This window comes from Opisthorchis viverrini (assembly GCF_000715545.1).
Source record: "Opisthorchis viverrini unplaced genomic scaffold opera_v5_16, whole genome shotgun sequence".
Classification (NCBI taxonomy): Eukaryota; Metazoa; Platyhelminthes; class Trematoda; order Opisthorchiida; family Opisthorchiidae; genus Opisthorchis; species Opisthorchis viverrini.
Genome location: NW_008751672.1, coordinates 1,409,005 through 1,421,538, shown reverse-complemented (window position 1 = coordinate 1,421,538; position 12,534 = coordinate 1,409,005). Strand labels below are relative to the sequence as shown.

The 12,534-nt window shown below is 41.2% G+C and overlaps 1 protein-coding gene across 1 annotated transcript in view; it reads left to right on the top strand.

Moving 5' to 3' along the window:
- The window catches only part of T265_01487 (hypothetical protein), a gene marked incomplete at both ends in the record, with an annotated part of 53,684 nt that overhangs the window by 40,385 nt on the left and 765 nt on the right, over positions 1 to 12,534 (top strand). Inside the window, 3 exon segments of the mRNA XM_009165528.1 lie at positions 8,887 to 9,047; positions 9,061 to 9,217; positions 9,744 to 9,893. Of these exon segments, the coding sequence (XP_009163792.1) occupies positions 8,887 to 9,047; positions 9,061 to 9,217; positions 9,744 to 9,893 (468 nt within the window).

Here is a 12,534-nt window from a genome sequence, read left to right as displayed (position 1 = left end):
CCTTCTCCCGTATTACTCGCATGGACTTCCAAATACTCTATGGGGCCTACATCAGACCGCTCCTGGAGTACGCCAACCAAGTTGTCTAGTCAGGACGTACGATAGACGCCACCCCCATTGAGCGTGTCCAGCGGGCCGCTACGAAAATGGTTGTCGGCCTCAAATCCGTGGACTACGAAACGCGTCTCGCGACGCTTCATCTCTTTCCCCTGGAGTACCGTCGCCTCCGAGGGGACCTAATTCTTACTTATACCCTGTTTGAGTTTTTTTTTCCTTTTTGCTTTTGCCTTTTGCCCTAGCAAACAGGTTTTTCACCGTTGACCCAGCAACCACACGGCGGGGACATAGAAACATTTCACTAATTCTTACTTATACCCTGTTTGAACAGGTTTTTCCTTTTTGCTTTTGCCTTTTGCCCTAGCAAACAGGTTTTTCACCGTTGACCCAGCAACCACACGGCGGGGACATAGTAAGAAACATTTCAAGCTCAGAGCACACACATTCATTAGGCAAAATTTTTTCTCATTTCGAGTAGTAGCTGCGTGGAATGACCTTCCTCCGATGGTTGTCCACGCTCCTTCTAGAACCCAGTTCAAAGCACTATTAGACATTTATTTATGCGAATCCTCGCGCTGGCAAGCATACTTCCCCGCGCTGAGAACATAAAGATCAGCGCTGCACCCTTTTTCTACTTGTGCCTTTCAACTGAACGACAGCCACCGACTGACAAGAACAAAACATACCCGGGAAACTTGGGCAAAATCCTCGATCCTGTGTATCCATCCTTGAATCCGTGAACGAGAGCGGACGTATCAAGGCCAAATTTTTGTCGAAAGAACCATCACATAAAAAGTTGAGTGACCAAAACGCATACGCTGTTTTCACACGATTACAAGAAGCGGCTAACTCAAAAAAATGATGTCAGGTTTTGACAATGTGACGAGTTAGTCTCAGTCTTGTGCACGCACACAAATTGCATTTTGTGTTTTCACCGACAACCTAGGAGTGCTGATGACTTAGTTTTTAGTGTGCCAAGAATTCAAAGATTACTATCCCTTATGTGTGTTTTGACGTGTACAACACATCAAAACTGTTAGCTCACTCAGCTTGCCACTGAAGTATGCCAGACCTGCATGACAAGGATTCGAAAAGTAGTACACTCATGCAAAGCGTGTCGACTGGTAAACGGCATTTTCGACAAGAAGCAGATAAAACTTCAAGACTTTATATCAGTTGCAGACAGGATATCAAGGGGATCAGGGAGCAAAACGCAAACAGGCCTGTAGTGGTTAACGGCCCTACGGAGTCTCTAGTGAACAGAATAAATTACTAATATAAGCCAGATGCAAAGTTACAAAGAAAAATTCAAGTAAATCTTGACTCACAGTTCAAAATAGGAGATTCCGTAGTTCCGTATTCCGTTGAACCACCACACCAAGAATAGTTCTATCTTCCTGGTATTCCAGATCTCCGGTGATTGAAATATTAATCCACAAGTGTGAATATACTAGTCCAGTGTTTGTAGCTGAAATGTTTGTTCACGATTAGTGTCAGTAGTAGTCAATCATAGCCAGCCGGCGGTCACAACAACAGTCATTCAGCAAAAGTTTCAAAGCCACGTTGGAGCCAACAAACGGGCGGTAGCGGTTGTATTTCAGTAAAACAAACTTTTGTACAGCGATGTGACTGATAATGATGGGAAAAAAGAAGTTGATACCGAGCATGAAAAAGAGCAGTTTACAAGTGCTGCAGGCCCACTTGAAGACGCGTCCAGTGATATTCCACTTCAGTCCACAGTTTAGTTGAGCACTCGACAGTCATGGGAATGAAAAATAACGTGCGTTCAGAAGAGATTTCAGTCAACACACTGCGGAACCTGGGACTTCAAGCACGTACATCGCAACCACTGACGAACGTACACGAAAACACAAGTGAGAATGGAGTACACCTGTGAACAAAACCAATATTCACGGATTCATGAGATGAGGCTTTTTGCTGTCGTTCACCTGAAAGGCACAAGTGAAAAAAGAGTGTAACACTGCTCTTTATGTTCCCAGCACGGGGCAGTATGGCTGGAAGAATGCTGGATTCAAACGTATCGGCGGTACCAACGAGTAGTGATGGAATTACGTTGAAGGCCATACGAATATACACATACACTGAGGCGGATGAAAGTGGGGGACAGCTCTTTGACAGATATTCACAATAGAAGGCAGTCGGTTGCTGGGTTACCAGAGCACCGTCACCAAGTGGACGACGATGAATGCGGGACAGAAAAACTCAGCATGCGCCAGAAATTGATCATTATGTAACGTTTATACAAATGAAAACATGGTGATACGTGAACACGTGAGGGCCAGTGAAGCCGAAATGGAGCGGATGCCACGTCAAGGAAGCCAAGTCAAAAAGAAAGCGTGAATCGAACGTTTGGGACAATAACAACGATAGCTGTGATGTAATGTGTAGAGAAGACATTTTGAAATTAAATTAAGAGCATACAAAACTTTATCAAAACGGGCGCTTAATATGTTCGATTATGAAGGCAGTTATCTCGCTGTAATGCAGTGCCGCTTTCGAGACTTTAACATATACCTAATGGACTTAGGCGAATGCCCTGAGAAAAGGATATGTTTTAAACCTTCTAAAGGTGAATAAAGATAATGAAAAATGGTGTTTAATGTAAATTCTATGCTGAGAATTTACTTAGCGACAGAGAGGAGTTGTGGAGAGACCCTATAGCGACGATCCTTTAGCAACGACTCGACGATCCTGGCAGAGAACTTTAAAAGTATTATTAACCTCCTGGTCCCCATTCAAACTGTTTCAAGGCTAATGAATAAAAGGCATCTGAGGAGATAGGATATTTTGGCCTTATGGGTCATGAAGGGGTTCAAACTGTCAGAATGCTCTACACTTTTGCGTAGCCTGGTGGTCGCAAGTTCGAAACCTCATGAAGTTTTGTGAGATGCACATTGATGGTTGCTTCTAAGGGCCATAAATCAATTTTATAATCCGCCACAGTTCTTTAGCACAGGCTAAATTCCCTCGCGGGAAGGAACAATCACTGAATTTCTTAAATTTTTCCGCACTGAAGTACTAATATTTTTTCTGTCTTGAATCACCGCCTGGCCGTAGTTGGGTTACCACCGGTAGTGCGTCTTCGGGTTTGCGTTGTCCAGTTTCATGAAACTAATCTTGAGGCAAAACTTTGCTGCTGGTCAGACATTTTATATCTGTCCGGAAAAGGTGCTTAAATCAACGCTCCAAACTTTAAGAGTTTAAGCCTTACTGCAGCTGCAATAGTTACTAGCTTCAATAATAATACAACTTCTGGTCTTATCGCGCTTGATGCCATCCTTAATGCACCAATCGAGATTTTGAACAAGAACCAGTTGGTTGGACCACATCTTCATATAAAACACTTTTTATGAAGCGTCACGTTTACCACCGACCAGCTGTGGTATTTCACCTCCATCCGTTGATAAGTTGTTTTTTCTGAACATACTTGGTTGACGAGGAAAACCGTCAAAGTTTGTAAACGTTCTTCCTACCATTTATTTTGGTACTTTCGTTTGCATAAGGATTAAAATGAGCTGTTCAGAAGTTTCACCGCAACTTTTCTGGTTACTCAGAAATATTTCTTCCGATTTTTGTTCAAGTTTGTCACTGATACCACTTTGGAGCACACTTTCTAAAAAAGTGGCATTATTAGGACTCTAGTTAGCTCAATGTATGCTTTGACTACTGACATATTAAATTGCAGCATAACTTTTAAAAATTTTGTGGTTTAGTTTGAGAATTGAAACCTCAAGCCTGATAATGAAGCATATACTACAGTAAAACCAAACTCATACTGGAATTCAGCCGCTAACCAGTACGCCATGCACTTCATTCTGGAACATATCAAACTCTATTAAGCGTAAGTCCTGTTGCAGAGAGTAAACAGCTGAACTTCAGCTGCTTCAGGGTCTGATGCAGAGTAGACGGTTGTCATTATAAATGAACCAAAAAACGATTTCTGAGGTTTCACGATGGAGGTCAAGATGCCTGTTTTACAATAATTTGCTCGTTTTTTTGATTCAAGAAAGTTCAGTTTCTGTGTGGTTGAAGCGAACATGTGCCTTCAGAAAACGTTGCATGCAGGACATTTGACCACAGAGTACACAGTACATTAAGATCGCAGCTAAAAATACGCTTGTTCAGTCTTGTGCAACTACCTTTCCATCACAAAATAGCAACAGTTTTGGTCTTTACATTTTGTTCTTTATGTCAAACCCATACTTCAATTATACCATGTGGCACAGTAGCCAATCAGTGGTATTTACCACTGATATTGCTGCTAGTGACCATGCAAATGTTAGTGTTCTTCACCCTCAGTATACGTGCTCAGTATTTGGTATTCAGTCGGGTGGGCCATGGATGAATGACCTTCAGTAGGGCTATAAAAATGTTGATACTCAGAAACTCGTTTAGTGTTTATTCCGATTCACCCGGATTATAGTGATGGCATCAGCTCAAAATACCGATGATTATACCAGTTAACGAGATTGTTATTGGTTGCTCCGTTGTGGCTGAAAAAAAACAAAATTCAGACGAATGACTATCATTCGCCGAACATGGTCTTGTTTGGAAGCACAAAGTGATGATCACAAAACAAAAGAGAACAGAACTCTAGGAATTCCTACGAAGCGAACGTCCCATCGTCGTATTTCGAAATCAAGAGTGATTATTAGTAACGTTGCAGTGAATATTTATTCAATATAGACTTATGAGTACTATCATCCAAATGCTGATACAAATCAGCACACATCTCAGGAACATCTCAGGATATTGCCCAATTTTCAAGTTAAATTCACGGATCTATTTGAACCTACCTCTTTAGTTTAGTTATAATAGTTTAGTAAGTAATGGCGTGTAACCTTTTATTTTCAGTAGCGGTCACCGGTTTCACTTGTATCATCTTTGCAGAAAACTATGTTGCACAAGAAGCCTTGATTAGGACAGCCCACAACCCGTGATCACCAAATAAACTACTCTAATAGGGAAAATGGTGTTTAGATATCGAAAACCTCACACTTAAATTTTTCATAGAACTGAATGTGGTGCGGTTCGCCGTCGGTGCTGAAGTCAGCAAGTTGGAAATAATTTTCATTAAGACTATCAGAAGCGGTTACTATAGGTAGGTGGTTGATGTAAAGCGGTTTACCGTAAAGACTTTGTATTCTTGTGGTATACTAAATGCGGCTCCTTCAGAACTAGGGAAATATCTGTTTTATCCGAGTAAACATTAGTGTTTTACGGTAAAACTGCACTCGCGTTTTGTTTCCAGGGCAATTAAAATCCTCTAAGGAAAACGAAAGTAACATAATTTTGGGTCAGACTTAGCACACCTTGAGGATTATTCATCAATGGATTTCATATAGTTTTTTGCGAATAATGTAGGCAACTCGTTTTGATAGGTCGGTTGGACCACAAAAAGGGGCCACGTTATCCCCAGGGCCGTAGTTAGGAACACTCATTTCTGACCCCCATTGACAGGATAGGGCAAGAAACCCGACCAGAAGTAGAACTAATCTGGGTCAAACGTGCAACCTAGCTTTTGAGCTGATTACTTGAATTTGCTAGCAAATGTTCTATCAGAAAGGCTGGCCTCTTGTGAATAGTCAGAACGTTTGTCTGAACTAATTCTAATGGCTTTTCCCAATTAACAATCTTTAAAATACAAGCTCATCGTTTTCTAATTATCGAATCTTTTTCACACACAAAGGCAGTGGAACGACAAAATTTCAAATCATATTTCGGCTAAAGATGGGCAGTTTCTATCGTCGGCCCTGGTCTGCATTGTATCACTCACAGTTTCGCAGAAGCAAAACTTTCCGGGACCTCAAAAGTACATAACAAAATTGACATCAAGTTGAAAGCATATGAGGCACCAAACGAACTATTGCTTCATGACCCTTGCCTCGTCAGTCTTCCCATCTCTTTTATATCCTTAAATCCTCCTTGCGAAGAGCATACATTTGATGCCACGTCTATTTTCAAAGATGTGTCTAAAAGGCTCAACAACCAAGCCGGTAACCAAAAAATACGAAGAAGTAAATGGTTTCACAAAATTGGCGGAACGACAAGTGTTTTTATTACGTCACTTTTTACATTTGTTTTGCTCAACAGTAGAAATATGGCTATAGTTACAGCCGAGGCAAATCAGACCTGGTCACCACTACAGCATCCTTAGTACAGTGATAAAACTCAAAGCAGTCTTATTAAAGGGAACACATGTCCTGTTTTGCCCCTCCACTCTACTCTGACTAAATGTGTGAATTTCACACAATGCTTATTGCGCATGAAAGTCTTGTGTATTACTGCCAGAAATTCATCCACTAGATGCGTAAAACGTTTCGTACGTTGGTTCATCACAGAGTCCTGGAACATGTGCCCCTTGGGAAAGATAACCCTGTACCAGAAAGCTGGACATAACATCAGAGTGATTATGGTGTCATTCGCGAAATTCTTCGTTGACAAAGACAAGTGCGTCATTTGTGATTCTGCGGCAATGTGTCTACATGAGACTGGTGACAAAATTCTCCTGTGTAATTCCACATTCCATTGTTAATGAAGTAGGGAATCGAGTTTTTGTGTTCTTCAGCACTGTATTGTTGTACTGGAGACATGCTGATATACCATGGAAGTTTCATTCTTAGATTAACAGCAAAGAGGATTTTGACTGGATTTTACCAAGAAGGAGCCATATTTACATGAACAACGCGTTCAAAATTGCACCAGTTTCACAGAAGACATTTGACTTTGGTCACTGAATCGTTCAACGGCTAGTGTGGTTATTCCAATATTTCAATGTGCTAGAGTGGTCTATATAACTGGGAATAATACCCGGCTCGCTGTAAGCATTGTATGTTTTTTTTCAATCTCTGAACACTTTAGGCATGTGTGCCAGCCACTGATTTCAGGTTTTTATCAGATTTTCGGAACTTGCTACACTTAGAGCGCGGACAGCTGTGCCGAAATGTTTACTATGTTTCGAAGGATGCTGTCGTTCTTTTCGTTTTAAGCGCTCCTGGTCCCCCTTACCGTCTTGCTATAGCAAAAAACTTCTGGCAAATCGGAGTTAGGTTATCTTGCCTAGCCCCCGTTACTTCATGAGGCAGACCGGTGATTTTATAGTGCACAATAAAGCTTGGTGTTCTCTTTCAGGAAGAGAGCCGCTTTTGTAAAAATTGTTCATTGGGACGAGCGTGCCGTACGTTTTCTGGAACAGTCTTTTGAATGTTTATTATTTCTGGCCTCGCAAATCATTCTGAAACTGGATAACTTTGCCTTCTTCTGAATGCCATCCTTTGGAGGCACTTGAGGTGAGAGAGGACTATCTTTAGAATCTGCCTTCGGCTTCTTGACTAAGGCAAGCCTCCGCCGCATAGAGCTTCGACCTTTTTTGAATAAAGGTGCTCTTTATCACCAAAGAGAAGGTTGTCACTGAGAATCTAGTCTCTAATCGTGAGCAAAATGCAGAATGTTTGGTCCTATTTCTCATTGTCAGTTTCTCAACTCGTAATCACCTTTGATTATGATTCCAGTAACACTGGCTGCGGGCACCCCTTCTAATCACAACACACTACAATTTATTGGGAACCAGAATTCCCAAAATCATTCCAATGGACCTCGTGGCTTCTCTTATACTGTGAAACTGTTCAACGAATATGTTCGAATACCGTCCTTGAAACTTTGTTTGCCTCATGTAGCAACCTAAACTGCAGTAGATGTCCTTAACTTCCAGATCAATCCTTTGTTATCACTTGTTGGCTTCTACCTACCAGCAGCTGATACGTGAAGTCTTTTGAGATATACACTGTCGGCTTAGAGTCGCCATGATTCATTCATTTTTCTTTGAACGTACTATCATCTAAGCTGGTTAACTGCAGTGAAATAGTATGACGGATATTCATCATCAGCTGTAATAACCGCGTACTCGTCGTACAGTGGTTGTAGCTGCCGCAGTTTTGTTCATCGATGACTTGGGGGGGGGAGGGGTAGGTAGCTGCGCATTGCAGACGGGAGCTGATAAATTGGTGCATAAATCCAGCACTGTCAGTGGGCTGTCAAATGGGTGGGGGGGTTGGAAAAGGAGCTATGCATTGAAGGCAATAGCTTGGATGCACGAGCGCCACTGAGGGCGCGACTGGGCTATGGCTGACGGATATTAAGCCAGGCTGAGGCGACCACATGGCTCTCCAGTTGGACGAAACGTGTGTTGCACAGTTATGAGTGCACAGATTTCGACCTAACGCTTTTATTCAGCTCAACTTCCTTGCTAACAACTGATGTGCAATGATAACTTTGTATTCGGTTCTTGATGCAGTGCAAGTTTTAAATTTCTACTTTGTAGTGCGGTTTTCGCAAAACATCCAGTTTCATTCTTCATAACTTTTCATCTGAATTTCTTGAGACGGCCCTGATTTGGCTGTAACGTGCACAAGATCGCGACTGGGTTTTCATTTGACGTGAGAGTTTTCACATACGAAATACGGATTCCAGTCAGCAATATGCTCGATATAAGGCCCTTTTTAAAGTACGGTTGACTAGTAACTTTTATTCAGCTCTAATTCTTTTATACTTTTATATACTTTTATACTTTTATACTTTTATATTTCAGCCGTTCAACTGAAAAACTGGAAATTTTGGGCCCGGAAGACCTGGAGACTTTTGATCAGTCCAAATGCAGCCTTTCAAAGAAAAGTCGCACAGGCTGTTTTTGGTCTTTTTGTGGACTACGATAGCCGCTGTAACGACAAACTTTATCTCTTTTGTGTCCCCGCTAATTTAATTCTTTTATACTTTTATATACTTTTATACTTTTATACTTTTATATTTCAGCCGTTCAACTGAAAAACTGGAAATTTTGGGCCCGGAAGACCTGGAGACTTTTGATCAGTCCAAATGCAGCCTTTCAAAGAAAAGTCGCACAGGCTGTTTTTGGTCTTTTTGTGGACTACGATAGCCGCTGTAACGACAAACTTTATCTCTTTTGTGTCCCCGTTTTGGATTCAGTCCGTTCCTGAAGCTCACAGTCAGTTCGAAAGGATAGGTCTCTGGACAGCGTGTTTCAATGGCTATATGAGACCAGATGATTTTAGCAAGGCTTATTTCGGTTGCTACTATATCTATTTTGTGGAATACGATCGTATCCGAGAATGGATCAACCCTTGTGAGTATGCTGAACTAAGCGTTCTTCGTCATTACGGTACATCATCCTCTAACCTTTTTCGGGCCATAATAACCTTTTTCGTTCTACGTACGTTGATAAATTTATGATTGAAAATTAGGTTAAAACATGGGTGGGTAAAATTTGTAGTGAATACCTCAGGGCCAGCACTGAAATCCGTATTCATGTTATAGACCACACGTTTTTGTGTGAGTGTGAAGTATGCAATGCATTACGCAGAAAAATTTGGCTTCACCCGTTCTTCATGTTTGATAAAAAGTGTTGGTTTCCTGGATTGTTCAGCTAAAAAAGTGCATTCTTTAGTTTGCTTGTCTGTCCATTCTGATGTAGACCTAGTAAAGTCACTAAAATGATACTTTTCAGGTGAAAGTTGCACGTTGAACGTAGAGGTCGGATGGCTAACCAGATCGAGTAACATGGAGAGTAGAACGTTATCCTCCACATGAAACTGAGGAGATTTTGAAAAGTTGAGTAAAGTAATACATCTCTTCATTTCTCTATTTTTCAGTATGGCTGTATGCCATTCAGGTGCTTTCGTCGTTGGGAATACTTCTTCACTCGCTCGTCACCTTCATTGTGCTTTGTCAAGTTACACACTCTGTTAACCGAGACGACTTGAGTGTAGCAAAGTTCAATCTTCTTGGACACTTCTTTACCTGTAAGTATGCCTATGAATGTACTATTGAAGCAACCTGACTCGTAAATAAAGATCGACATCCAGTTTAAAAGTACCCACGGGAGTCACCCACGTCCAACCCCATGTTTAACTTTAGCTGGTTTCTGTTAAGTGTTGCACTTTTGCATGTTGAATTAAGCTGAACGAATAACATATGATGTTACTTTTTGATCCCGAGAACCCCAAAGTGTTTGCTTAACTATACAGTTTAGTGTTCATACAGTCGTTTGGGTGGCGCCTCTGTACATCCACACTAAATGGTTGTCTTCCGGTCCCACTTCTTTTGAAGCTTCGGATTTTTTGCAGCTTGACAAGCATGTTAGAGGTGGTTATGTACAGCATAGAACCAATCGTTTTACATGCAATGATTTCTGTGTAGGAGAAATTCATCAAAACACTACGTGACCAACCACTAGTCAGTATATTGGTTGTAAATGGAATGAATTAAGTCTGTCGTTTCAGTGATTGTGAGACTAATCAAAATACGATTGCAACTTTTGCAAAATAATTTCAAGATTCATTTGATTGATTTTCACACGGACTGTTTTATCTGAGGAAATAAACACTGCCAGTCGTAAGAACAAAACTCGTCTATATATTCCTTACTGAAATATTCTTTCAAAACCGTTGTATCGTAACAAAAAGTCGTAAAAACTGCAGACTATCCATACTCGACCTTCAGCTTCAGTGTACATATTGATGAGGTTCTAGGCAATGGTGATCAGTTTTGGATCCTCTATGACTGTCGAAATGAACAAACATGAACAAAAGGCCAAACTTCTAAAAAAAAACAGACGAGAGTGAAATAGAAGTATGAAGGGTAACTCGAAGCATAGGATAATAATATAGCAGGGAACATATATGAGTAGACTGGCCGGGTTGTGGTCCGCTCTTACTTATGTTCTGCTTCCGTGAATCTTCAATCACCACTGAAGCTTACTGATCGGTTTTAGATGCATTCCAAGCTATTTACGAAAATTGAAACTCATCCTGTTTTGATCTAAAACCGTGGATGGTCTAGGACTCCGGATATGAATGTTAGACACAGTGGAATACGAAGGCTGGACACAATAAAAGGAGAAGCAGTTGATAAAAATCACTTATAAGCAAGCTTCAGCATGAGAGCACATGTACAAACAAACTGCGTACGCATGTTAGATTGTATGATACTTTTAGTCATTACCGTAACTCTCATCGCTAGTAAGGAATTCTGGTACTTGGTTTCCATATGCCAATATGGAAACACGCTATTTGGTGGAAAAAAGAAGGGAAAAGAAAGAACTGGCATCTGGTTACGTAAATCTTGAGAACTAAGGAGAAACAGCGAGGAGCGTGATTCCAATCCTTGTGAGCAATTCACAATACACCACCGATTGCTATTCAGTCACAGCGAAATCTGACCGCCTCACATTGTTATCCGACTAACCCGTTTCTGTTGAAATCTAGCCTATTCTCTAATTTGTTGAACGTGTGTTCTGCGTCTCTGCTACAGTAACTGTTCGTGTAAGATGCGAATTCTAGTCAGCAGCTTATTTTCTGTAGCGTATGAGGCGTCGAACTTGGCTTGCGACCAACATTGCACGATTTTCAAATTCGCTGACGAACAACTGCCGGTTTTCAGTGTTTCGAGCTAATCAAGTAGGTGGAGGTTCTTGACCCTAAAGAACTCCACCCATAGATCTGAATAATATTTAGAATCTTTAACTGTTTTTGAATTTATCTGTATTTCAGCTTTGCAGGAACTGAAGGTCAGGTAGAAGCTGTCATGTTCTTTGGTTTCATTCAGCGAGACATCTGGGGCTCTTAGAGTAAGCTCAAGAGAACCTATGAAACATACCATAAAACCGAGTGTTTTACCACTTCCCCAACGAAGTTCAGAGTGGTCAAGAGTCCAAGAAAATTTCCAAACATTCTCTGAAAACAGTTCCCGTCTGGCCAAGATTAAGATGCTTAATTTCTAAGGGTGGAGTTCCTTCATTTGAAACGCAGTGCACACCCGTGTGAAACGGGTCAACAGGGAGTTGAGCAAAGACGCACGCAACATTCAAAAAGTTCAGCAGACTAGTGAAAAACTATGAAAGTAACCACGTTTCCAACTCAAGGCGTTTGAGCATTACACAAATTTCTAGGGCACATCAGTCAGTTCACCACGAATTCAGGCATGTTCAGTGACATTTGAATCTGAGCAAACCATGAAAGTAGCCGTACGCATCTAAGGATGAGTCAGGTTCTTTATTCTCAGTGACCGGTTACCCTCTAGCCGCAATTCATGTCACTGCGTTCCTGAAGAAATGAAGAAAATCGATTCCTGCTTCTGTTCGCATTATAATTTTACTTGGAGTTTTTTAAGGAAATTTTGGCATGGTGTTAAACTAATGGGTTTTTGGAGAGTGACAGCACTGGCTCATTTATACTTGTTTGATTGGTGTGGGTGGGATGTGGAGTGTCAGTTAAACGGTGTAGAATATTCAAATAACGGTGGGCCTTTTACAATTGTTTGAAAGCGATGGACGAATCGTCGCAACCCGAGGGGGAGATAGCTTAGTGGTTAGAAAACGAAATTACTGACAGAAAGGTCCGTGATTCGAACCCGACCTCTGCCCCTCGACTTCCCCTGTATAAG